This window comes from Hyposmocoma kahamanoa, unplaced genomic scaffold (assembly GCF_003589595.1).
Source record: "Hyposmocoma kahamanoa isolate Upper Pololo Valley unplaced genomic scaffold, ASM358959v1 62, whole genome shotgun sequence".
Lineage (NCBI taxonomy): Eukaryota > Metazoa > Arthropoda > Insecta > Lepidoptera > Cosmopterigidae > Hyposmocoma > Hyposmocoma kahamanoa.
In genome coordinates, this window is record NW_020653850.1 from 8,323,572 (window position 1) to 8,351,457 (window position 27,886).

The window sequence follows — 27,886 nt, forward strand, 5'->3', positions numbered from 1 at the left end:
TAAGAACGGTCCAAAGTACAAACTGTCAAGCTTGACGTGCTCTTGACTGTATATAAAGATAAATATCTCCATGTAAAAATGACGTGCAAAGTTAGATCGTTTTCGACCTTTATTTTAGCCTGTTTTCGGGATTTTACATGATCGGGTCAAATACATTCTATCATATAATGAAATAGCACATTATTTAGACAATACCCTTAGGTGTATAGTATATTTTTATAAGACCATTATTTAATAATAAATACTTAAACCAATTGATCTAGTAAAAAAGTTTTTCTCTTCCTTGTGCACCTCTTCCCCTTGGGTAACTCGTCTTAATGGCATTCATAATTATTTAATTATTTACTCGTACAGTATTCACTCATAGGAACTGCAAATTCTTCCTTAAGAAATTTAATTGTTGAATAAAGTTTGTTAGAGATTACATCGAAAGCAGTGAATAAACCAAATAAAAAGTATATTAGATTGCCTTCCTTGTATACACTCTTATACTGAATACCGCATTAACGGATCTAGTCTGCTACGGCATTATTTCAACTTGAGTCACTAATGCTTCAATGTGAAATAAAAAAATGCTCGGTTAAGATGACCGCGAGCAGTAAACACCCGGTTGAACACATCAGCAACGAAAATAAGTAATAACCATCTACATGACGTCTCGGTGGCCTAACGGTTTGCACTGTGGGCGTTGGAGGAGATCCCGGGTTCGATTCCCTATAGGACCAATTTGGGAAATTAACTTTTTTTTAATTTGTTCTGGTCTGGGTATACCCATAGTACAGGCAATTCTCTAGTTCGAGATCGGATTGGTGTGGTTGTCTGGTACATTATTATCATTATTTAATACCTAAATGTTCTTTTTGAATTGTCGCAATCTAAGCGTAATTAAAATATGTTAAAAGGAAGCAACGTTATTAAAAAAGAAAGGTCAGAGCTCGCATTATACTAGTTGTACTGTATACACAGTTAATTTCTAGTGTCACGCGCCGTTAAATCGCATCGCGTGTAACGAGCCTTCCTGGTTTGCCCCGAGATTCCTGATGAATGTCTTGTGAATGCAATCATCATTTATTTGCAATCGTTCAAATATCAATACTCTTTATTGCAAACCATCCACATTAATACAAGACAAACAAATATAGCAGCTGCAGATTTATTGCCTACTGTTCAACTTCATAATTGTATATTCTTAAATCTGGGCGTCTACTCCCCTTTTTTTTGTATTTCTTTTTAATTTTAAGTGACGGGATGAGCAAGTCGTGCGCCTGATGGTAAGCTACACGCCTGTCCATAACACCGCCGTGCACTAACTAAAAAACGGCTTAGTGACAAAAGGTCAAATAGCCGTTTTAAATAGAAAAAGAAAGAGCACAAAATTCTCTTTAAAATCAGTTAAAATTAGTTAACGTGTTCGACTAATCGGAACTACACTAAGGATGCGTAGCTGAAATATCATGAAACAATTTCAATATTCTAAAACTAGGTTATGGTTTTTTTTATATGTCAAAAAATATTTCGTCACTTAGCCGCGTATTAGTTAGCGGACGGCAGAACAGTAGCAGTACCACTCAGAGCTTTAAATCGCAAAGATCCGAGGGGCACTGCCACTGCGCCCGGCACCCCGAGACATAAGTTGACAAGTCCCATTGTGCCTGTAATTTCACCAGCACCCTTACTCTTCAAAACCGGAACACATTGACATTACTGCTTGATGTCAGAAATAGTTAAGGTAAGGTTAAGGTAAGATTCTCCTTCCGATATCTGCGTGCGAAACAATTACTGTCGAGTAAATAATACTCGATCAAATTAAAACACAATGTCAAGTATGAAGCTTCATTGGCATAATGCGTTTTTCAATTTGTTCGAGTATTACTTACTTACACATCACAGACATTGTTTCGGACGGATGTAGGACGGAGAACGAGAGTACAGGGCCTGACTCGCGGCGGCAATGCGCCAAATTAAGTTATGCAATGTAGATGCCACGATTAGCGATAAGCGATTGTGAATGATTTCGTTATTCGATTCGTTAGTAATCGCTAATCCTGTCATTCGAATGTGAAAATACTAACCTACTAATTTTCGTATACGAATGATTTGAATGATCATTCATTACTAATTAGTACTAATCCATAGATTTCATAGAGCATTTCTGCTCGTGATCACCTAGCCCTCTCTGACATAATGGTAAATATTGTAAATTTGACGGGGACAGGGATATTTTGGTATGGACATGATGAATGAGGTGTGAATGGCATTGGCATTCGGTATTGTTAATCATTCGACTCGAGTCGAATGATTGTGCTTGAATTCGACTTAGGCGAATGATTTGCCCATTCGAATGATTAGTATACGTAACATTCAAAGTCGCGCATCGCTAGCCACGATATAACATTTTATTGCACTTTATTCGATTTATATTTTAATCATGTACTTTCCGCTGTGCTCTGTGTATTGTTAAATATGCATAGCGTCGCATTAGTAAGCATTTTCACGATGTGTTTAACACTAATTACTTATTCACAACGGAGCAAAGAAAGAATATATATAGAGACATATAGATAAAGAATCTAAAATGTACAAAAGATGTGAACGTAGATAGAATGCAGTGCAAGTAAGCCACGAGCGGAAGAGTCCGTGGCGCGTGACTAGCACCGCTGTCCTCGGCTGTGTTCCACAGAATATAAAACAACAATTAACGATCCCTTGAAGGTTGAATGTACACGGAAGTGGTTTCAACACTATTTACAATAATATCTTAGTTATTTAGTATGTCTTTGCGTTATGGGAGTGTACCGATGTGAATTTCAGGTTATGCATTCTTTGATGCACTGAAACCTATGTACACATAAGCACAATTTGTTTATTTATGTCAAATAGGTTTTTTTTTGCTTTTATTAATACTGATAAAAGCACTATAATATACTTGTGTGTTACTCCACTAAATATGGAAGAGTAGTAAACTATAAACAGAAACGGGCTCAAGATAGGGCCTTGGGGAACGTCAATTTTTACCTGTGTTCCATGTGATTAACTATCCTTTATTTCAACTTTTTGTAATTGATTTTAAAGTAAAATTTTCGTCTATACGGCTATACTATTGATTTAATAATGTTCAAGTCTCGTACCAAGTGCGTAAAAATTTTATTTAACATACATGATACTGAGATTATTCTAATGTTATTTACATCGTTTTATCATCAAATATTGTCGCAAGACTTGTATAGAGAAATTGATTGTTTTAAACGCTAGTCAGTTGAGTAGGTGACAAAATCTCAACATCATGAATAAAGTTTTTTGTATAATAATAACAAGTTCCTTTTTTCCCGTTCCATTTTTACTGGGTGTTCTTTTATCTTTCCGTTCCCAACCGCAATAAGCTGCCTCGAGTCACGAAACTTTATCTACCTGAGTTTTTTGCAGTTCTGCAATAGGTCCATTCTATGAGCAATCGTTATTTTATTTCATTAATAAAAAAAACATAAACAGTATAATATAGCGAGAATCTCCTGGTACGTATGCTTATAGTATGTGGGGCGCACTATAAGTTTCCGGAACGAATAAGAAGAAATACTATAAATGGTCAGAAATGAATTTATTGTCGTAGGTTCGAATCCGGGCTCGCACCTCTGAATTTCTCGGAATTTATGTGCGAAATTTAATTTGAAATTTATCATGAGCTTTTCGGCGAAGGAAAACACCGTCATGAAACATGCACGTTGAGGAAAGTTCATAACCCTCGGAAAACGTACGAAACTCCCAACCCGCATTGGGCCATGATGATGAATTTATTGTTTCTCAAAATATTCTCCGTTAGCGTTAATGCACTTTTTCATACGAATGAACCAATTTTGAAAACATTTATGCCACTCCTCCGTGACAATTTCTAAAACATATTTTTCATACTCTTCGATAGCCTCTTCAAGTGATAAAAGTCAAGGTGCCAGGTCGGGACTGTACGCGGGATGGCTCATAAGGTCAACGTTGTTCACCTACAAAAATTCATTTGTCTGTCTGGTCGTGTTAGAACTGGCACTATCGTGGTGCAAGATGACACGGCGTTTACGGTTATTGTTACGGAGTTTGTCAATAACTTCCGGCCAACAAATGGTCGTGTACCAATCACTATTCATGGTACAACGATTCTCTAAAGCAACAGTAGCCACGTGTCCAGTTTTATTATAAAAGAAGCAATCATCCGCTTAGAGGCACTTTGCACGCGCGCCACTTTGGTTGGTTTCGGCTCATCTCGAAAGATCCATACGCTCGATTGCTGCTTTGTTTTGGGATCGTAACTACAAATCCATGTTTCGTCACCTGTTACATGTCCCACACCAAATTTGACGTCCCTTCGTTGAATCTGGCAAGCATGGCATTGCACCAAGTGACGCGATCCGTTTTTTGAGCCTCAGTCAAATTGTGTGGCAGCCACCGAGAGCACAGCTTTTTCACACCCAAATGTTTGTGTAGTATTGATTGTATTTGACTCGTGTATGTCACATGCCTGTCTGTTTTGATCATACGGCGCACAGCATCGCTGTTTTTGTTGTTTACAGCAGTGGACGGGCGACCATTATGAAATTCGTCACTGAGACTCACACGACCGCGTTTGAATTCTGCAAACCAGTCGACTAAAAATAAAAAAAATAAAAAAGTAAATAGTCGACTTGCATGGTGCTTCATCACCAAAAGCAGTTTGAAGCCGAGGGAAGCTCCGCTGAGCTGTTAAATTACACTTAAAGTCGTAGAAAATCATAATACGACAATTTTCACGAGTTAAATCCATGATGATGTAGACAATCAATTTCTAAAATAACGCCACAATGTAAAAACAAGTGACAGTCAGATGAAACAAACTGTATTCTACAGCCAAAGAGTTCCATTTCAAATGTTGTAATTACTTTTTAAATATTGTTTATGTAAGTGGCCAGTTCCGGTAACTTATAGTGCGCCCTATGTACTTATAATGAAAACAAGATATAGATTTTTTAGTCGGTGATTTACAGTCATAGGCGTAAGTAACGCATCTTCCTATAAAAGCAAAACTGTGCGTAGGCATAAAAAGTGCTGTTTCCCATTGTGTTCTAGATTGTACTTAGATTATGAGTAAAGCCAGTGTGGAGACAATCGCCTTTGCTACATCGCATGTTGCAATGTTTTGTAGACTAAACAATCATTGAATGTAGCCGACAAATGTAGTTGAACTGCATAACTTTGCTCATATTATAATTCGCTGATGATCGTCTAATGTTTAATATTGGCCTGCTATTGTTTCATTCATAACATTATCAAAAGAATATTGAAATAGAAAGTGTCACAAATTGACAAAATAATTACTAACTAAAGTTTATAATTATAGCTCATAATTATAATAGTACCTATATTCCGTTTCTTCCTTTTGACTTAGCACCCCTATCGTTAAAACTTAAATATGGTTACACAATCCTTAGCCGGTGACATATATTATTTTGGGAATGGGACTCACGTATCCTCGCGTGGTGTGATGCAGAGAATTTGGGTCGTGCAGTTCGGGAGGTAAGCTATTTCCAATCTTCCCCGTGCTACGAATACCGCACGAGATCATGTACCAGGCTACCAGAACTAGTAAGGTGATAGTACGTCTCACTCGCCCTAATTCCGAATGGATTGTGTAATGCGAATGCGATGGAGATTTTATTAATATATGTATATTAGCGGCATATCTCAACTACTTACTTGAATTTTATTTAACAAAAGTTTAAACAAAACGAAACGCATTTGATATGACGTTCATAATTATCAGGCTTACTTCTGTCGCATTTGTGGGTCATGCTTAGTAATTGCATTATGTTGTAGGTATGAGACGCGTCAACAATAAAGTAATTGCAATGTGATTACTTACATTACTTATGTATTTACTCTTTATTGTCATCGTAATAATTACATTAATTTCTTCTCTTACTGTAATTACTGTGTCCAATGCAAAAAGGAAACAAAATTTATGTCATAGGTAATTTCAAAATAAATAGATTCGATTTTAAATATGATTAAGCGTATAAGCTCAATCAAGCTGTGTTACATAATAATTAACGGACCTCTATACACATGTATATTTTTTTTAATAACACTAAGTGACAGGACGAACAAGTCGTGTGACTGGTGGTAAGCGACACGCTTGTTCTTAACGCAGTAGCAGTAGCAGTGCCACTCAGAGCTTTAATTCAAAAAGATCTGAGGGGCACTGCCACAACGCCAGTCACCCTGAGACATAAGTTGACAAGTCCCATGTGCCTGCAATTTTACCAGCACCCTTTGAATCCGGAACGCAGTAATGTCCACATTACTGCTTCGCGGCAAAAATAGTTAAGGTGGCAGTACTTCCCTGGACGAACTCTTTCACAAGGAGCTCTACTGCTACTAAAATGATTTTCTAACAAAACGCGAACAGTTTAACGGATGTTATGAAGGGCATTGAACATATATTTGTTCATCGTATAACATTTCCTCTTATAGATTCCACGATAGAAACTCGGTTGTGACTGTGACGATTAAGATTTCACAATGCTTTTCATTCCCACAATACATAGTTCCTCAATTAAACAAGCTACAGACAATCAAACAATTTGAAAGAAGCGTTGATCACACAATAATATTTCTAGTTTGTAGGACAACAAAGACACGGTTCAAGTAACGTTAATTAGATTTATTGAACAAACAATTAAATTTGTGTTTTTGCATAAAACCTAATTTACTTATATAAAAGTTATGTGTACATACAACATGTACAACATTGAATAACGTAAATTGTGTCCTACTTATTAGAAAATATAATGTAATATAAAAGCAGAGACAATAATGCGGCTTGCTTATATAAATTGAATATGAGCTGAAATAAATGAAAATATTTATTACAAAATCATAACCATTTTCAAAAATGTACCAGCACGAAATAAACTGAATGAAGTTTCTTTTTTTTGTACCGTGTTTGTGAACCGATTTTGATGATTCTTTTTATGTAGGAAAGAGGGTACCTCCTATAGTGGTCCCATTTAAATTTGAAAAAAATATTCCATGAGGTCGGTTTTTATATTACTCTGTATTGAGATTATCTATTAAACAATTATCGAATATTTAACGAACTATCAGATATCTATTCCACTTACTGTAGCGAAAAATTACTAATTGTTTAAATTATTTGCTTATCGAAATCAATGTTACCAGCGAGTTTTTAACTATCCATCGATTAAGAGATCTATGTGCCAATGGTTGAACTTGAAAGTAGATTTTTCCATTATGGCCTAAATTATACATGTAATAGTTTGGAGGACCCGTTATTTTTAGAAATTCATTTGATAGTAAACTCTATGTGTGAGACCTATGTGAGTAATTTAAGCGACTTTTTATAGATAAATTTTTATTATCATATAAGATGGTTTCTATCATTTCAGTTACAAAACGATTCTTACCAAAAAAGTCGTTATTTTACGGTAATGTCGCAACAGTGATATCTTATTTGTTTTTTACTTTGTAAATGTACAGTAAACCGTTCGCGGTCACGAGAACAAGTTTGCATTTAAGCCTGTGGCAGAAGGGGCCTCGTAGGTTGCAAAGGGCTGACGCGGTCACAAGAGCCTTATAAACTGCCAACAATTTGTCATCAATTCATCAACAGTACAAAGTGTTGCTACCTTGCGATATAAATCAAAGTATTTAGGTACCCATTGCTGAAATCGTTGTGCTAATATTATTATGCACATGATTATCAAAGACTCTATCATTCCAACACATTTTGATTTGAAGACATTCTAAGTTCTAAACCACATTATTAATGGATATAAATGCCAGTTTCGCCAATTATTTTTGCAGTTGGTGAAAATGTATTACACTGTACACTACTGAGGTGCGATACATATAAAGAAAGAAAATAAAACTTTGCTGAAGCGACAACACGTGTTCTTCACAGTGTGCTGAATGAAATTAACATTTCAGGGAATGTAAATATGTCAAGAACAATTAAATTTGAATTTGAAATGATTGTTCTAAACAAAACAACCCACGTTAATTGATTTACTGTAAAGGTCAATATTTTTAAATAGAAGTCGGAATGTACTTGTATTACTTGGCACATTTATAATAATATAGCAATAAATGTCCAATGACAGTGTATAATCAAGTAATAGACAGTAAATTAGAGGTTTACGTAATGATACAGTTAAGGCTATTTACAAATTTAAAACTGAAAAGACAGGTTTACAACGTTGCGAAGACTTGAATGCTGTAAACAGGTCTAAAAAAAGATTAAGGCCATGAGGATGTTAAGTGGCTAACAACTATTTATGTAGCTAATCCAAGAAATAACTTTTCAAAAACAAAAGAACTTTGGACGTCTTAAAAGAGGGCAAACGTAATTTCTAGAGTAGCAAAACTTGTTTCTCAGCTGGTTCTCTAGCCCACACAAACTGGTCGCAGAGCAGATGGAAAGCGTCCTACACATGAGGAATGTTTTCACTTCCACACATAATAGAACTTTAATTCAATACAATTTTTGTGAAATTGGGAAGTCATTAGCGAAAAATGTGGCAATAAAAAGTAACATCGAAGATGAGAGTTTTAATTGGCCTTTTGTCCGTTATTTGATAATCGATTGATAACTATTGATGGTATCATAATATCCGAGAATAACATGGAATCAAATATCTACAATACTTGTGTAAGAGGTTTGAATATTATAAAGACTTTAACGTCCATTCCATGCATTTACTAGGCTTGTACACTTATAGTACTAGAATTACGTCAATAAAAGTACTTGTCAGGGTTTTTTGTGTGTTACTCAATGATGTCATTTCTACTTTTCAATCTGTCTCGGCCTTCTGTTAGTTACAGTATCACTTCGGCTTCGAAACAACATATTTCTGGCGATCACTGTTTTTGGCAACATAATGCTTTCATCTACGAGATCAACCGAAAAATTTCAAGAGACACGCTTTCCCCGTTTTGGCTGCGGTGCCCCGCTCGGTTGATAAGTGGCCTTAGGGCTCCCCCCCCCCCCCCTGCCACACCTCCCATCGACCTACTTCCCGCCCTCGCCCTAGCGATCTTTGTGCACGCCACTCGACACTTGCACAACACGATATCAGCTGGATGATAGCTAGCTGATTGGAGTTTGAAGTACTTTGGAGCAGTCGCATTAGTTGGGATGCCATTTGTATCTCTTAGATTATTATCTTATATACACTACTAAGTACATTATGTTAATGCTATACATTAATAATGGAGATAATTTCAGTAATGATGATTGTATGAGAAACTTTGGACGTTATTCGTCTTAACATACCTGTTTGGAATTTAGGATCGGCTATTTGTGGGTAATATTATATTATTAGGAAGTTTAATGTCGAAGGCTTACTTATAACTTTTTATTACATAATATACCTATTACATAATGTAACATATTGTTCTAGAGAAGTTTCTTTTTAGCTATCTATGTGAAATTTTTGTTGAGTTTCTGAATTAATATACTTACTATAAGTAAACAAACATGTTGTAGCAATCAAATGTCGTAGATAAAACATTGCTATATTATACTACAAAATAATAGACAACGACGTTATTAGATAATATCAAGCTCAGTTCCTCTCATAGCGTAACACCGAGTTAGTTATTACGATACTGACGTAAAAGACCATTTTGTTACCAACGCGTAACATTGGTAAAGAAAAAAAAAACATAGGCACATTCGTGTTTTGTAAACATAAAGTCGGCTCAGAAACCTCCAACATCATACTTATGCGATACACGTGTATTATTTTTAGTTCGTTTTCACATAGGTTTCAAATGACCTTGTGAAGGTCGTACGTTACTTTACTTCCGCCTTTATTTCATGATAATCAGTTCATATTTTAAATGGTTTTACTGCACTTTTAATTAAATTTTATTACAGTTTCAACTTATGACGAGGTGTACTACCTACCTACGGCATTTAATTTATGCAATGAAAAGGCATAGAGTAAAGTAAAATACCTAGTTTTGTGATCAATAAACACGTAGACGAGGTCAGTCCAAACACTGACCATGCAATTAATAATTCGAAAAGGCACCAACTTACGTTTTACTCCTTTATGAAGTAAAGACCTTTTTACAAAATTACTTTGTAATTGCTTGTCAAAAAATTTATGTCCATAGTTTACTGATAGGACATATCAAACCAATAGTATAAATAAATAAATATCAGTTTCACACGGACCATTCAAGATGGGTTGGCCGATCAAACGGTCTCAACAACGACGGCTCCATTCATATTACAACCGTCGCAACTAAACTTTTCACTTGAAAAATCTGTCAAAACGACCGAAGTCGGTAACACGACGTGTAAGGGTTGGTTAATGCACACCTGAGATACTGCCATCTCCTGAATTTACCTTCTGAACAAGTCCACGAAAATTATTGATATAAATAAACATATATTGACTATTCTCTCTCGTAGGGAATTCATATGAAGAAGTTATACAATTCGTTGGTACGTGAGTAAAGGCACTAAACTTAGTATCGAGATCGCAGCCCACAACCTAGTTTTACGTCCAAAGAAAATCCTTGATTGACGGGGTCATCCCACACCCACAGTTCAATTAAGGTCCAATAGCCTAATAATTCAGCTATCTTCAGTGCCGGATTAAGTGCCTTTAGTGTTCTAAATTTGTGGCCCGTTTTCCCTTTCCTACCACTTGAGGTTTGGAGGTTGGACAGGCCCAAAAACTGATATTTAAAAACAAGTAATATTGTTATGTTAGTAAACTTTCGCAGTAATTTAGTTAAGTAACCTTAAAAAATTGGAAAAAGTTACCTTTGCATTCATAACAGGGTTATGGACTTAGAGCCCACGAGATGACATGCCCTAAATAGTTGCGTAATTTGATACAGATTAATCCGGCACTGAATATCCTGCTGAGGCTCAATTGATGTCAGTTCTGTCATTACGTACTGTTCGCTATTAGGCCCGGGTTGTCTATACACTATTAACATTTAGCCATTGCGTAATTTGTAAAATAATACAAGTGGGCTTTTGGCAAATCAAAAATATTCCACTTTCCACCACTATGTTATATATACTACAGAGAGGATTGTTGTTATCATTTTGGGTACAACATTTTTATTTTGTTATAGAAGTAAACTTTTTAATATAGGTATCTTATTACTCTGCATAAGCATGTATAAAATAAGTAACTAAAGAAGGTAAGTAAATATGCCTACAGTATTACAAACATCTCCTCTTCATTGGATCATTATTTTCAAACTTTGTTAACTGTCTAAGGGATAATAATATGTATAGTGTTACATTGGTGAAAACGCAACATCCAATCAAGGCAACGGTAATACATTTCTGCGTCTAGTAAGTATAGACATAATGTAGAAACGTTAGATTTTTTGCATAATATATTATTCAAATACACTGAAGAGAGCTTTTACGTCAATTTATTTTACGTTAAGTTGTTTGAGACATTCTATTTGTAGAGTAAATATTTTATGATAATGTATCTTTTATTTATTGTCTGAACCGTATTCCCAACGATGGAGTATTTTGCTAGGTTCGTTCACTGTTAAACGTCAAACTATTATCTACACATCAAGTACCGAGAGAGAAACCAGTGCTCACACAACGTAGGTAAACTAAACAAAATATTCTATATTTCCACGCAGTTACGTAGACGTTCCGGCGTTTCTCGCTCGGTGGGAGAGCAGTGCAGTTCAAAGATACGCCTTCTATTTATAACCGAAGCGCATTGCGTAGCCGCATCACCGAGCTTGTCGACTTGTCTCTCTGTTTTGAATGTTGCAGAACGTTGTGATCTAGATATGGAAGTTCTATCCGCGTTAAATGCCACATGCGCTGTTGGTGTTTCGTAGGCGTCTTTGTTTCCAATAGTTAGTATGCTGTGTAATGGATTCTAAATATAATAGTCATCTGCCGTAGAAAGGCATATTTCATCTCGAAACTTTACAATACTTAACAGAGCATGTCATTGAAAAGATATTGTTAATTTTAGAATGAAAAGATTAACTATAGCATTGTATTTGCTCCAGTGGCAACGACCGACGTAGCACTGATAAATAAAGCAAAGAGGCATGTTATAAATTACTAAGATAATGCGAGGTTTATTTCACCAATTTGCAGTGATAACGGCAAAATTACTAAGTTATTGTGGCATCAGACTTTACATGTATGAAAAAAGTTCTGTAAGTTATTGGAAATAGTTTCGCTGCAATAATACCGGCCATTTACAACAATATTATGTTTAATGTAAAGAAGTAAAGCACCTAGCTAAAACGGGTGTTTTGTGTTGGCGTGTAATAAATTAGGCCTCTACAGTGGACACGTTTTAGAAATACGATAAGGAATTCGTTCTACAGATTGGTAACAATTAAAGTTTCTCTGTATTATAAGACTGCAACCTTTGTGCTACGTGCAATCTATCTGTCATACATGGTATTTATGTGATAAATACCCTTTTTAACCGATTTTTTTTTAAAAAAGGAAGAGTTTCTGAATTCTACTTTTTTTTGGTGTGTATGTTACGCGATAACTCGATAATTTGTAATCAGTTTTTGATGATTCTTTTTTTGTTGAAAAGAGGGTAACTCAGTAATGGTCCCATTTCAATTTGAAGAAAATATTCCACCTCTAAGTAGATGAATCCGGTTTCGCGCACTTTCCGGTACTCAATTTCAATAAAACTTGGCGAATATATTATGTAATTCCACGAGTCTTTTTTTTATAAAAAGTTACAATTATTTTACTAATATTTTTATAATGTACTGATATCACATTCAATGTCTCTATAAAACTATACAATAATGTAATTTCTTTTGTAAAAAAATGTACGTTGACTACTTTCATAATTTACATATTGCATGTATACACGGACAGGTTTCAAATACGACAGGTGAGTGAGAGTGTTCGTAGCTCGACTTGCGCGGGCGCACCGTTCGATTCTAGAAAGGCGAGTTAAACTAGTATAGATCGATATTTGTTTCTCTGTCCCAAGACCCAATTCAACGGTCTCGTCTCTTTGATGCGCACAGTGCTGTGATCTAGGAAATGTTTGTGTGGTTTAGGTACCTTGGTAACTTTCCAAGAGAATGATGCTACCAAATAAGTTTAAATTGTAATATGACTAAAGTGCAGGCAATGTGCCAGTTGTTGTTGTCTAGTATTCTAGACAGATATTCCACTAATTGGCAAATATAAGAATGCTCATATGAGCATGCATAACTGCTGTTTAAAATATTGCGTGTTTAGTGCAAATTTAACTCGATTTTACAATACTTCAGTATTGGAGCCAGGAACTAATTTCGGTATTCTAAATCAAAATTCCAGTTTATTAACCTCAATAAAGGCTCAGAAGTCAACGTCCAAGAAAATATCCGTTCAGATAAACGATTGCTTGTTTATTTTTTGATGTATTTCTTTTTTCTTTGTCCAGCGAAGTTTGGGCTCGAGCGCCGAGGTTCGTTTGAGACGATGCGTAGCGGGGAGGTGCATCGAACGCGGAGAGAGCGAGGTCAATGACCCCTGGCATGTGCATTTGGTTTGTAGTTTACTCGATACCTAATCGCAATAGTACAAAAATACAAATTTCGAATTAGAATGCACGACATATTAATCTTTATTTATAGTAAAGATTTAACTGATTTTGCCATATTAACCTTGAGACGAAATCACTAAATTTAATTTTGCCATTTTGTAAAAAATCACTAGTTCTTTACTTTTAAAATAAAAAGCCACTATTTAAGTACGTATATACCTATGTATGCTATTTGACACTGTTCCTTAAAAAGGCAGGATTTATAATTCGATTTCTTTCAATACCGACTGTGAACAACCGGTACTATCTCAATTTTGACAACTTTATACGATGAAGAAAAAAATTGTTTGCGTCATTTATATAGCATCTGGTTTATTAAATAAAAATACGTAGTGTATGTGTAATAAAAATATTTAAAACTAAGGTCCACTACAGGTCACTATAGGTCCTTTACTCCTTAATAAAATAACATGATTGAACATTCGTCTTTCCGAAATAAAACTATTTTTTCGAATCTAAATCACGTGTTTGTTTTTATAACCAAAGCAACGTCTCGTGCTCTTTACAGGTCTCTTAGTCACGGCTGACAGATATGGTATTCGCCATCAACCAGTTATGTCTAATAATATTTTGCCCTTTCCTGAAGTACAGTTACAAATTACTATTTTAAATCTAAACGTTTTTTTGTGTGTACGTATGTTACGCGATTAGTCCGACATTTGTGAACCAATTTCGACGATTCTTTGTTTGTTGGAAAAGGGGTAGATACCTCAGTAATGGTTTCATCCAAGTTCGAAGAAAATATTGTAGATCTAAGGGCAAATTAGGGGATGAATTTGGTTTATTGGATTACACCCAAGCAATTTCAATAAAACTTGGCAAATAGATGTTCTACAAACTTTTGAGGTTGGTTTTTTTTTATAAAAAAGTATTAATTTACCATATATGTATATATACATATTCCAGTAATACCATAAATATCATATCCTAATTTTGAATTTACGCCACTCACGAGTAAACATTTTAACAATTATATTTTTTACAAAATCTTATTTACGAATTTTTAAAAAAGTGGACTGGGCTCTAGAATGTTTTAAAACGGTTTGATTTTCTTTCAAGATTTAAGCCCGTCGATCCAGTAACTCTAGATAGGTAGTACCTATACAGATGAGCAACAAAAATCGCTTTCTAATCTGCCAAATCTAAGTCTGAAGCAAATTTAAACTTTATTCCTTTGAATTTCCTTTCTTTCTTATGAACGATTAGTAATTTTTCTTTTAAATAAGATACATATTTTTTACAATTACGTGGTAGGATTATAATAAATTTTGATGTAGGCATCTACATAGGAGTACACACCTATAATCGAACAAGAAATCTTTTTGATATCTGAGAACGATTTTTACAAGATGTGCGATATTTAAATAAACAGAGATAAATAATAACAAGTATTGCGAGGTGATCAAAGACAAGATCTTTCACATTTTAATACGGCTTCACATCCTTTTTGTAGGCAATCCTGTCTATTATTGTAATAAAAGAAATTCAATCAGTATTCTAGAAAATCGTTCGTCGTCATCACGATAATCTTCTTGATAGATATGTATTCATAAATTATCTTGATATTTTATACAATGTATTGTAACTAAACTACATAGCCAGACCTGGACTAGAATTTCTAACAACGTAGTGTTTGTGTTTGTATCGGAGACGAATCCAAACTTGTCGAATGTTATTAAAAATTGTTAAATATTTTTCTTTGTGTTCTTTTTAATAAATTATAACTGACACAGCTAGTGAAAAATTAAAGAGAAAAAGGTATGAATAATAATAATAATATTATCGGATAATTATGAAAAAAAAGAATACTTTTCGAATGAATAAATTTCGAACCGTGCCATTGAGTAATAATTATGTAACTGATGGTACCTATGTACATACATAGCTACTTGGTGTCGAAATAAATAAAAATACATAACTGCTAGGTATTCATTCATCCAGGATCTCCTCAGGGGTCCTTAAATGGGTAGGTCTCGGAGTACCAGGGTCCGCCGAGAGCCCTTCCGACTGTACTTTAACTACCTAGCGAGCCCTTTCTTACTCTCCCGCCCTTCGCACGTTTTCCCCCTTCCTCCCCATATAAATTATACGCTAGAATTTAAGGCCCTACATAGATATAGTTTAGGCAATTACAGGGTTTCATTTTAATGTATAAAATAGATATTCAAATTCCTCATCAAATAGTACGTACGAAAAAAAGAGTAAAACTGTGACTATTTGGCAAAGAAATTAAGTACGTATCATGCATAATTTCTTTGACATATTTTGTTGGTAGGTCAATGGTCAATTATCAAATCATATACATCCTATTGGCTGTTTTGGTTAATTAATTAAATGGATGCAGGACGTGCTGAAAGGCAATACCTACGTATTTTCATTGACTGCAATTTATCACTTATGGCAATGACATATTGTGGCTATTCAAAATAGGCTGTGGACAAGCAGTATATACCAATAAAAGTGTCCTAAGTAAGTTTAAGGTTGACTGAAACTTAAATAGAGTAAATCGACGTTTGTTTAAAAAGAGAAATTCTGCGTAACGATATAAAAGTAACGAGAATGATGAATGAAACTATAAATTAAATTGTCAAACATTTTACATAGAAGTCAATAAAGCTTTACCTGCAGCTCCTTATTCTTGTTATCTTTGAGCGATGCTGCCCTGATAACACCAGCTTTCCATCCCCATTCGGAAACTTTATTCACGTTAATTTTTGTCACACCACTCACAGAGAGAAATCGTTTGCCAACTAAATCTTCACGGTATTTATAGGCCATAACGAACAACACAATCACATTATTCACATTAAAAAACTTCACAAACGTCAAGAAACACAGCGCTCAAACGCACTACACGTCTCACTCCTCGTTAAGCGAAAAGAAACTACGTGGAAGACGCAAAAAACGGAACGTATAAGTTAAGCGACTAATATGGATGTGCGTTAATGAAGCTTAACGCTGGCGCGTGCAAGTCCCTCCTTAATTCTGTTGTGTTATAGCTAAGGTCAGTATAGGCTTGCTGAATTGTGGTGGTCATCAAAATAGGCTTTATTTTACTTCTTACAGTACTTTTTTAATTAGTTGGGTAATGTAGAGATGTTCACCAACGTAGTTTACGTCATAGTACTGCCTCTCGATAACAGAGGGCGCTGTTAATAATTATGTATTTAGTACATATCGCATCTATAGATGGCGGTATTCTCAATGTAAGCTATATTGATTGCTAAGTGTCACGTGACCAAAATTTGACAGTTGATTCAACATGGTGGATTAGACGTATCGCAGGACGGTTGTGTTTTGTCATGTTTACTTTTGTGATTATTTAGGTGAATTTTTCATATGTGAGCATTTAATATGATATCTGCAATAATATCCCGATTGGTCATGTGAGTATTCTGTTAATTATATATGTATCGGTAACATAATTATCCGTGGTCAGGTTATGAATATATTTTTACAAGCCCTTTGTTTGTTAGCAACGCTATATCGGAAGAATTGGATTTAAAATTAATCCATTTTCGTATGCATCTGCTCAGGGATAGTTTTTAAAAGGGCATACTGTAGTTCTTTGTTATACAAAAATTCAAACTGCGTAGTGATGAACATCTTTCGAAAATTTTCGATTTCTGGGGTATCCTCTTTTTTGGTTGTAGCTTTAGTAAAGTACTTACTTTATAAATTGCGCCCTACTTCGTTCAATAAACTATGCCGTAAATGTTCTTATTGCCTACATATTAACATTTTCATAACGTTTTTCGTTATATAGGTACTCTTTGTTCATACACCACATTTCTGTTACACATTATACCACATTTTTTATACCAATCGCATAAGTATTTTAAGACCAATGAAAGGATTATAACGTAATTTATTTCTGTTGTACGTAGTGTTGAAGGAATATTCGTTTTATAACACTATGGTGCCCTAGCAGGTTTCAGCTAGTGTGGTGCTGTAAAGTATTAGTTAATAGTGGATCAGACACGTGGAAATATTTTTATCACATTTCTTATCACTTCAATAGAAATGAAAGTAAAATTCTGTGATATTTTTTCATATACCCTGGAGAATTAGTACCTGATTTTAAATATTATAAAAATTTACAATAAAATGTAATTAAAATCAAAAGCATTTAATAATACATAGTATTTCTTAAACATTTAAAACAAATGCTGATAAAAAATTTGCTATTGAATATTTTTTTACAGATATGTACTTAGACTTAAAATACTAGAAATGTTGCTATTTCCTTGTTTGTTATTGTTGTCATAGTATATGATAAAAACAATATGCTATAATTTTAATCAAGAGTTCCATCATCATCATATTTTAATTTCATTACTTCTTTTATTTACATAAGATATATAATGTATAAGTTATAGTTGCTCGTACCTTATTATTGGTATGTATGTATTTATAAGTTCCTCTCTCAAATTGTTAAACCTTGCAGAGTCCTTACGGGGTGGGATCCAAATGAACATTTTGTGTTTGTAACATGAGTACAATGAATAAATAAATAAAATTAAAACTTTCTATGTAGCGTTTTTATTCTGTCATTAAAAACTTCAGATTGAAAGTTTTTATTGCTTGAGCTACAACAGAGATCAGGAATTACTTCGTACTGGCAAATAACATCAACTAATTTTTCATGAATTTTTTTTATAATCTCCAATAACTGCTCGCAATAACTACCAACTCCATAGTGCTCAGCCCAGTCATTTTAAAAAGGCCTTCACTTTGATAGAAAGATGGAAATAAAAAATATGATTTTTTTACGAGTGCCATTGACTTACAATTATATGGACGTCGGGTCCGCGCTAAAAAGTGTCCGAACTTATAGGGCGTTAAAATCGTATACAGAGCGTCATTCACGCTTTAGTTTTCGTTTGTTCGACTGACAGCGAAGCAAGCAAAATTAGACAGTACTGCGATGACATTACAATTTAAATTCAACGTTTTAGCTTTTTCATATTCTTTTACATGTCACTAGGTACGTTTAAATAGGTTGACTTGGGACATTTTTTTCGTGGTTTTTGTATTAGACCCGTCGTCCATTTATTTGTAAGTCAATGACGAGTGCAATTTTTTTACATAGTATTTGGTGTGGTATAGTGGGACATACTGTAAAGTCCAAGCTTTTTCAAGCAAGCAAGAGTTTTTCAATGATAAGTTTATTCACATGTTTCCATAAATCTTGAAGGACTCTCAAGCTTGGATTTTGGAAAATATTGATTTGCAAGATATTGTCTAATTTTTCTGCATGATTTCGTCTTTTGCTTATTTATTCCCCACTAAAAATAAATAAATAAAAATCATTTATTTTCAGACAACATACAAGTTAGTAAGTTAGTAACAAAACACCTTATAACTAACAGAAAAAGCTATTAAATAGTTAATGAAATAGTATAACTGGACCCTAAGTCTGCTAATTTTAAATCACGTCAGTTGTGTGTCAATGACAATATTTTGTACTTTTGGTATTCTGCTAAAAGTTAAGGTTGTGACTTGTCAGTAGTTAGCCATTGACTTACTATTCGACTACCATTGCAATTTTTCGGTATCCTGCTCTTCAATGGCGAGTCGTTGGCGTATAATATTAATATTATATATATTTAATGACTTACACAGGTAGTGCGGGTGCGGGGCTATGGGTGTGTGCGTTATTAAGACTAAATTGCTGATTAAACTAGTTAAAATTAAGATATGCATAGTAATTTAGTGGATTTTGTAAGGCAACATCAGTTGTTAGTGATTGATTGAATGAACGAATGCCATCACTCCATTCCACGAATGCCGACACTCTTTTGAGACCCAACTGCCATTGCAGATACATTTTAGCAGAATAACAAATTTTATCATAATTGCAATGATCTGGGTGTAGTGTCAATGGAATTACAATGACCAGTGGTATTGGTAGAATTGGAACCCAGGTAGTGCAGGAGAGAAAATTATGACCTATTGGCAATAGTCTAATAACAACAATAATAGGAAGGAATAATTGAAATCCATCATTTCTTGGATCCTAGTTTTAATAGTTTTGTACTACTTTTGCGATTGCTTTAATATTGTCTTCATCCTTTAGTAAGTCAATGTAATGATTTATATGTTGATTGTAATGTTTTATAATCAGCCATATGTAACAAAAATCACATGAACAACATTTTTACAAGTTGAAAAACAACAACACAGTATTACAAATATAAATTTTAATAGCTTTTAATTCTATTTGTTTAGTTTATAATCTTTTATTCAGGTTTTTAGCATGTTTTTATATAAGAGTTGATTTAATATCAATGAATTTTTCACCAACTTCAACAAAGGAGCATTTACTGTGTAAATGCACAATTTCTTTAAAAAATACTTGACTTTTACTTGTATGACTGTTTCATGTTAACATATTTCATATTATATATATATTTTTTTAAAGAAATGTATTCGTACGTCACGACTTGAGTAAAGTGTAACAAGCCTCTACAATGTAGTTGTATATTGTGTATATTCACACATAGTCACCTAAATGTTATTCAGTATGTTCCAAACGTTTACAGTCTAGCCCGCAGTTGGCATAGCTCCAAGTTTTCTCAGTTTCTGGATCTGCCACTGTTCCAATATTTGGCAAGACTGTAGCATGTTTGTCTTTTACTATTCTTATTTTCACCTTCACACGTTATATACGTGTTTTAGAGAACATTTCTCTTTTTTCATTAATTAATTAATGAAAAAGCAACCATTAACCAATTGCTTCACGACTTATTTCAATAAAATTTGACTTGAACAGTTTCTCGTAAATAGATACTTCTAAAGTTGTGACATTTTATTTGCGTTGTCTGAAGAACAAAGAAACTTTGGGTGGCGTTGCGGAATTCATCATCGGGGCATCCCTGCACTACCGGGTGCTATTTTCGGTGTGACCCGGCCGTTCGCCTCTGGGGTGCACTGAAGAGCCTCAGTCTGTAGCGCTCCCGTCGTGCGCCCGCGCTTCTCTATGCAACTAGTGAAGTGCATTGACACCTAACTGTTATGTGATTAATTTATTGAGCTTCTGATAAGTTACAGTGGTTATAGTGTCTGTTCCGAGTGAGCTCAATCTGTACATGCTGTCCGGTCGTATACCTTGACTCCAACACATTACGTTCTTAATAAGAACACTTGTATCGCCTTTTTAAGAGTAACCTCGACAGAGTTACGTGTACCTTTACCCAGTTTTGAGGGTGACGTTTCTTTTTAAAACTCATTAAATGTCTTCGCGTACGAAACTTGAAATAAGAATTACTATTTATTACGATGATCATGTAGTTGTGATTTATATTTGACACGTGTTTCGTGTGATTTTATAACTGTTTAAGTTTCCTGAGTTTAAAACTTACGTTAAAAGTATTTAAATTGAAAAGTCATATTACGATATTGTAGACTACGTGTTAGATAAAGATGTATGGAAAGGCAACGTGAGTCTAGATTCCACACAGATATGATTCAAAATGTATTCTATAGCATTTAAGTTTAAATTTGAAAAGAGGTCAGCGTAGTGATCGAGCAGTAGCTTAAAAATGACGTTTTCAAGTGTAAAAATTTTACCAATGGAATAAATGATTGTTTGACTTTGACTTTGACTGTTGTAAATACACAATCAGCTCTATTTTTGTTTTTGTTTTAAATATCCCATTTTCTATCATAGAATCATTCAATATTTATAGATTTACTAATGTTTGCAGGCATAGGCAAATACATATTTTACAGCGTGTGATATAGGTTAGCCGGTAGCTTACCAAAATAACTATGGCACAATTAGCGCACGGGTAGTTAAACCGCGCGACGCAAAAGTAGTATCAAATTATAGTATCACAATGGACAATTTCATAATGGAAAGAATTCACCCGTTAAACAAAGCATATCGCGCGTGAATCTTTGTATAAATATATAATACCAATGACAACAAGTATGCTTACTGTATTATACTAAATGAGTCTGGTAGTTAAACATACGGACAGTTGACGAAATATTCATAAATATTTTCGGACCCAGTAACACTTTTCGTTATATTCTCTCCGCTTGCAACAGCAAATATACCTATATATAATTATAAAGCGTTTAGGTTTATTTCAATTGCCGTGTCCTTATTTGTGACACTTCGAGACGGGACCAGCTAGCTGGTATTAACATAGGCCAAGTGACTGTGTCTACAGTTAACCTAAAGAACGTAATGCTACATGTGTTATACTAATTTATCCTGAACGTATCTAACAAATTCCCAGTATCCATTTCTCTATCTTTACCCCACAGAACGGTACTTCCGTTGCACTGTCATAAAGGAAACTACTAATGACCATTGATGCGCGCTTAGACGAGTGTAGGTGTAAAAGCTTTGTTCTTGAACGACTGTCACCTTGCCACTAGTAATCAAGGTTTCTTTATAACTCACGCACTAGACAATAACTTTACTTGTTAAACGAAACTGGTAACTCACGTGTAATATGCCTATTTCAGTTTTGAACAAATTACCCTATTGTTCGAGTTACCATTACCATAGTTACGGTCAATTTGTCGGCTGGTTTTAGGGTTCCAAATTGCAATGTTTGAGTGGCTAAATGACCCGGGAATGTTCAAGTCTTCGAAAATATTGTCATTCCAAAACAGAATGTCCTACTCATTGTTTCGATCTGAATCTTCACACAGAATGTGGAACATTTATCTCGGAACTTTGTTATTATAAGTTACAAATTCCTTTCAATCGGGAACGACCACAACAAGTGAACCTCGATTTGAATTTATGATTACCTAGCGGTACACGTTTGACCGATTTGAAACACTTGACAGTGTTAACAGGAAGTTGTGTCCTCTGGTTAATTGAGTTGAAATTGTTCATTTCTGTTCCCATTTCCTTTAGAATTCAACAAATGCTCATAAAATAGCATAACTTCACGTAAAATATTGAACTTAATGTAGCAGAACGGAAAAGTGTTTTTACGTATTATAAATAACCCACTTTATTCACATACTAAGTCTTCCCTATTAGTATGTAATGTAATTCTTCCAAAAATGATTTGTGAAATCTTTTCACACGCCTTTAAAACATAATGTTATAATGATATTCTTTACAAAAAATTTTATTATAATTTAAAATTCATTCATATTGTAACCTTCCTATAGTTCTTATTGTCTATTTCAAAATAAACAATGGACGGGCTTCTGTCGCACTGGCCGCAAATATTGAGTTACAGTCTACGGCTTTATTGGCGTTAATTAAGATATATCAGCTGCAGTTCGCAGCTGAGCGTTGACCTTGATTTCTTTTGAGGAAGGATCCTCTTTAACAAGTGTCCATATTATACACAAGTGTACCTATTATATAGCCTGTATCTCGAAGGGATGGATGGGGGAGACTACGGGCCTAAATTTGCATCAGTCTTGTCATAGTTTTCATTCACTCTCGTCTAGTCTTGTTGTTTTCACTTGGCCTTTTTACCACTTGTTTTCCGTTTGGAAGTACCAGCTGTCATATGTACTGATTACCGTTATTTTTATTATGTATATTATATGTATATACGCTGTGACGTCATATACTCGTACTTTATTTACTATGCTCACTAACACTTGCTGGAGTTATGCAAATAAGTTATTGTTATAGGACATTCACAATCTGATTTTAGGTTTTTAAAATATTGATATTGTACGAATATGATATATGATTCACTTTTATGGAAGTTTTTTGTATGTATTATAGCATTATTTTCGTACGGTATTCAAATGAATTCGCTTTATACGGCCACATTTCATTTAAGCTTATGAGAGAGTGACGCATCTAAAAAAACCCATTTATAGCGACCAAATCACTAAGGCCTCAAAATGTTTTAGTTCCAAATATGACATTATGGTTTATTTACTCCCACTTGAATACAAACTGTTACATTGTTCAAATTTGATCTCAATTCGACAGTTCCTAACAAAGTAAATCTGGCAGATTCTAAATTAAGTGTTATATGTCCTAAGATTGTTATATAATATAAAGACGCCATAGTGTTGATTTCTATTCCAATTAAAATTCCAAAATGTCTTATCATTTCCCGTCGTCACTCAAATTGGGAACCAATCTTTTTATTTAGAATTTTTTCAAACACGGCACAGACGTTTCGTTCATCAATCAAACATTTAGCTTTAAAAGTCAAAACTCAATATCCTTTCAACTTCGTCTTCAAGTAAACATTGGAATTATGAATCATTCGCATAAACTCGTTGCTAAGTAACCAATAGGAACGCTCCACTGACTGTTACATCGACCCTGGAGAATACAGCGATGCGCACACACCGTATTTGGTGCGCAGGCACTGAGCGATCGTTTACACTTGATTCTAGTGGAGTAGGTTGGACTTGTTTGGTATAGGTACTTATAACCCTGTTCCAATTTGTGCTATATTTAAATAATGGTTATAAAAACACCTACGATGATAGATGAATGAAAAGCATGTTGGAAAAAAACGCCGTTATCGATGTGTTAATGGCGTTAATGTCGGCAGTGAATTGGTTCTAAATAAATTTTTCAGTTATCATTTTTTTACTTAATCTCTTTGTCGCCTGGATAATCCTAAAATTTTATTATTCTCGTACAAATTAATAATATAATGTATATCAAAACTTTGGAAATCCATTTATACTTGGTTTTAATTGACTGTCTTGTTTGTCTGTCATCCGTGACCATGAGACATGTAAAGAGCCCAGAGTGCTGGTTTGAAAATATAAATTTACTCGATTTAGATCCCAAAAATAGTTTAATTTTACAATATTTAACGCTGGCGAAAAATAAAAACTTTTATCAAAAATTCATAACTTTTAATTACTTTACTCTTCTTACCACGTAAATACACAAGTAAGTGGCAATAGAGCTCCTTGTGTAAGAGTTCGGGAAGTACTGCCACCTTACTTATTTCTGCCGCCAAGCAGAAATGTGAGGTAAAGGCCCATTTAGATGGAGAGAGTTTCTCGTCTCGAAGATACGATTATCGAAAGAATATAAATAACTTTCCTCGTCTAAACATTCGCGATTGTCGCCCTTCCACGTGAGCGATAATCGCCTCGCCTTTGAATATTGAACGTCTCACTGGAAACAGGGGGCTACTCTCGATCTCCGTCCGACTTCCGTCCGAAACAATTACTGTCAAATAAGTAATATTCGACAAAATTAAAAGACAAGTATCCAGTATGAAGCTTCATTCGCATCACGCGTCTTTTCATTTGGTCAAGTATTGCTTATTTGGCAGTAATTGTTTCGGACGGATGTCGGACGGAGATCGAGAGTAGACCCCCAGAACTTAAAGCAAAAATCGTACTTATTTCGAGTTTTTGAACCAGCCAGTCGCTACCACAATAATTAATGAAATAAGAGCGAAAAAAATATTGGGTTTAGAAATGTTATAAAATTAAAACAAAATGATATTTCTATACAGTGCAATGAACTTAATCTATAAAATATACTACATATTGTTCTGTGTAAACAGTCGAGGAGGCGATTAAGTTGCTTGCGAATCTCGTGTGACATAATCGTAGGCGAGATTTTAGTTCTTGCCTGAATGTAAACATTATGATACGATAATCTTATGGCGATTATTGCTTACGATAATCGCGTACGATTTTTCGTCACGAAGCGTGCGATAAACACTTTCCATCTAAATGGGCCTTAAAGGCATCTATGAAATTGCGTACAGGCACTTGAGACTTGTCAACTTATGTCTCAGCATGACGTGCGCAGTGGCAGTGCCCCTCTGTTGTTTGTGATTTAAAGCACTGAGTGGCACTGCAACTGTTATGGTCAGGCGTGTCGCTTTCCACTTGTTCGTCCAGTCACTTGATATCATAAAAAATAAATAATGTGGATGCGACTTGTTTTAAAACCTATAATTAAGTTTAAAATTGTTAGTATATATAATGTATACAGCTAAGATTAATACGTTGTCATTAATGCCTATATCTATGGTTATAGAAAGAAAGTTATTATATTGCATCATAAAAGTATACCTTAGATTTTTCGAACACTGTGAATATAATTTGAATTCAAGAAATTTTGAAGTAAAAACCATAAATGTGTCATGTAACATTTATGGTTTTTACTTCAAAATTTCTTGAATTCAAATTATATTCACAGTGTTCGAAAAATCTAAGGTTTATACATTGTTTTGTTTTGTTAATTGTAAATTTAAAAGTATAATTATTACTAAATAAATTAAAAAACGAAATAATATCCGTATTTCCTTGTAATAGAGAGGTTGTTTATCATCCCTTTAATGACAAACAACACTACTACAAAAGGATAAAACTATTTCTGAGTAGATTATTCAACTAATATATTATCTAATACTAATAAATTACATTTTATGTGGTTTTAAGATGTGGAAATTTAAGTATATTTTTTAAATTTAATCTTTCCAGTAGTAAAAGGATATTTCGATATCTTAAAAACAAAATCGATATCGATAATGTTGTTAAATAACTTTATCGCGATTTATAACTAAGAAACATTTATAACAAAACTAATTCATACTTTATATATTGAATTAGGTGAATACTGTTGTTTTGTTTTTTAATGTACCAGACAATTACACCGCCTGGTATCATGCTAGGGAATTCCCTGTAACATGAGTACTCGAGAACGAAATTCACTACCCAAAACATCAGAACTAATTTAGAAAAGTTCTCTCAAATTGGTCCTACCGGGAATCAAACCCGGGACCTCCACATCCAGCTTCCGTACTGCAAACCGTTGGGCCATCAAGATCGTTTTTACTTCCTTGCAACTTTATTAGTCAATAGTATTTCTTTGTAAATGTCACCACAACAAATATAAAGTTGGTTCTCGGAAACAAAATCTTTCGTTATTATAATAATGAACTCAATAAAATTCTCATTAACCTGTCATTTCTACTAATTTGTTTAAACAAAAATCTACATAAATGCGAATTTGGCACTAAATAAGTCATCATTATAAAATCAATATAACTATTTGGTGTTATTTATCACCTAATCTATAATTGAAACTTAAGCATTTTGCTATTCTGCGACTCATCCAGGAATAGACAACCTTTCGAACTAAATGCCAAGTGTTAACGAATAATGGAAGTCACGTGTATAAAACGCTGAACGACCAGCATCAGCCGCTTCACGAGGCTGCTTACAAATATTTATTATCCTTTTGGGCCCTCTTTTTCTTTTTAACGATGAATAACCTGTTGTGTCTTTCTTTTTAATTTTAGAAGAAACGTTATATTTACAATAATCCACGCCCAAATAAACGTTCATAAACATATTTTATTTCCTATATTTCAAACATCTTTGTTTTATGCTTCTGATATACTTTTGGAGATTATTTGATTTATGTCTTCGCCCACTAGCTGAATTTTTAAATAATAATAGGATGTACATAATTTTTGGTAAGACGCCAAACATAATGGCAATGTATTAATTCACCTCTAAACAGGACAACTGCGTACAGTATACTAATCAACATTATTCAATGAGTCGAATCGAGTTGTTCTCAAATTGAAACATTATTTAGGTCACGAAACTATCAATTATAAATAGGATCCCGAGGAGCGAAAGATAAGGAATAACAGTCTAACAACAACTACTTTTTTTACGGGGGGAAATCTTTATAGATACCCCTGAGCCCAGGGAGACTCAACTCAACAACTACCTGACAACCCTAATAAATATAAACAAAACATGAAAATGCGAACAAAGGTAGTTTGTTGAACCTCGCGTGCCGTGCCTACCGGTTGCTCCTACGAAGAACTAAGTCAAGGGTTTTTGGCTCATTAATAATAATAATAATGTGCCCGACAATCACACTAATTGCCAATCTAAAACTGGAATTCCCTCTAATAGTAGAGTATAGACTCCGTCCAACCTTTTATTTAACTTTTGACATATGCATGCCTCCGAAACCATTGACAAAAAATGCATTACTTCCTGGACTCTTTTTATTTTTTAATTTTAGCGAAGCGATGTACTATTTAGCTCCGATATTTATCGAGCCCACAGATTAAATAACGAAGATGACGAAGAAGAAATTAAGTAAATTACAAATAATTGTAATAAATTCTTATTGTTTATTATAATGAATCGTCGGGTTATTCTCCATATGAATGGGAATCATCACTCAATAATGTTAATAAGGATTACATAAATAATTATTAATTCTTGGGTTATATACTGAATGTTCTTGAGTACACAAATTGTCAAACGCAACATCACGATCTCAATCAGACAATATAAAAATAAATAAA

The 27,886-nt window shown here is 34.2% G+C and overlaps 2 protein-coding genes across 5 annotated transcripts in view; one reads left to right on the forward strand and one right to left on the reverse strand.

Annotated features, from left to right (window-relative positions):
• Nucleotides 1–16,449, reverse strand: part of LOC113229599 (lysine-specific demethylase 3A-like) — a 221,191-nt gene extending 204,742 nt beyond the window's left edge. The window contains exon 1 of one of the 2 annotated variants that reach the window (XM_026463254.1): nucleotides 16,242–16,449. In XM_026463254.1, the coding sequence (XP_026319039.1) occupies nucleotides 16,242–16,397 (156 nt within the window). In that variant the 5' untranslated portion in view covers nucleotides 16,398–16,449. The remainder of the gene's footprint in view (nucleotides 1–16,241) is intronic. The other variant, XM_026463253.1, reaches the window with a different exon arrangement.
• A 455-nt stretch (nucleotides 16,450–16,904) lies between these two features.
• LOC113229850 (dentin sialophosphoprotein) overlaps nucleotides 16,905–27,886 on the forward strand; it is a 29,343-nt gene continuing 18,361 nt past the window's right edge. Inside the window, exon 1 of one of the 3 annotated variants that reach the window (XM_026463534.1) lies at nucleotides 16,905–17,005. In XM_026463534.1, coding sequence (XP_026319319.1) covers nucleotides 16,974–17,005 — 32 coding nt within the window. In that variant the 5' untranslated portion in view covers nucleotides 16,905–16,973. The other 2 variants (XM_026463535.1, XM_026463536.1) reach the window with 2 other exon arrangements.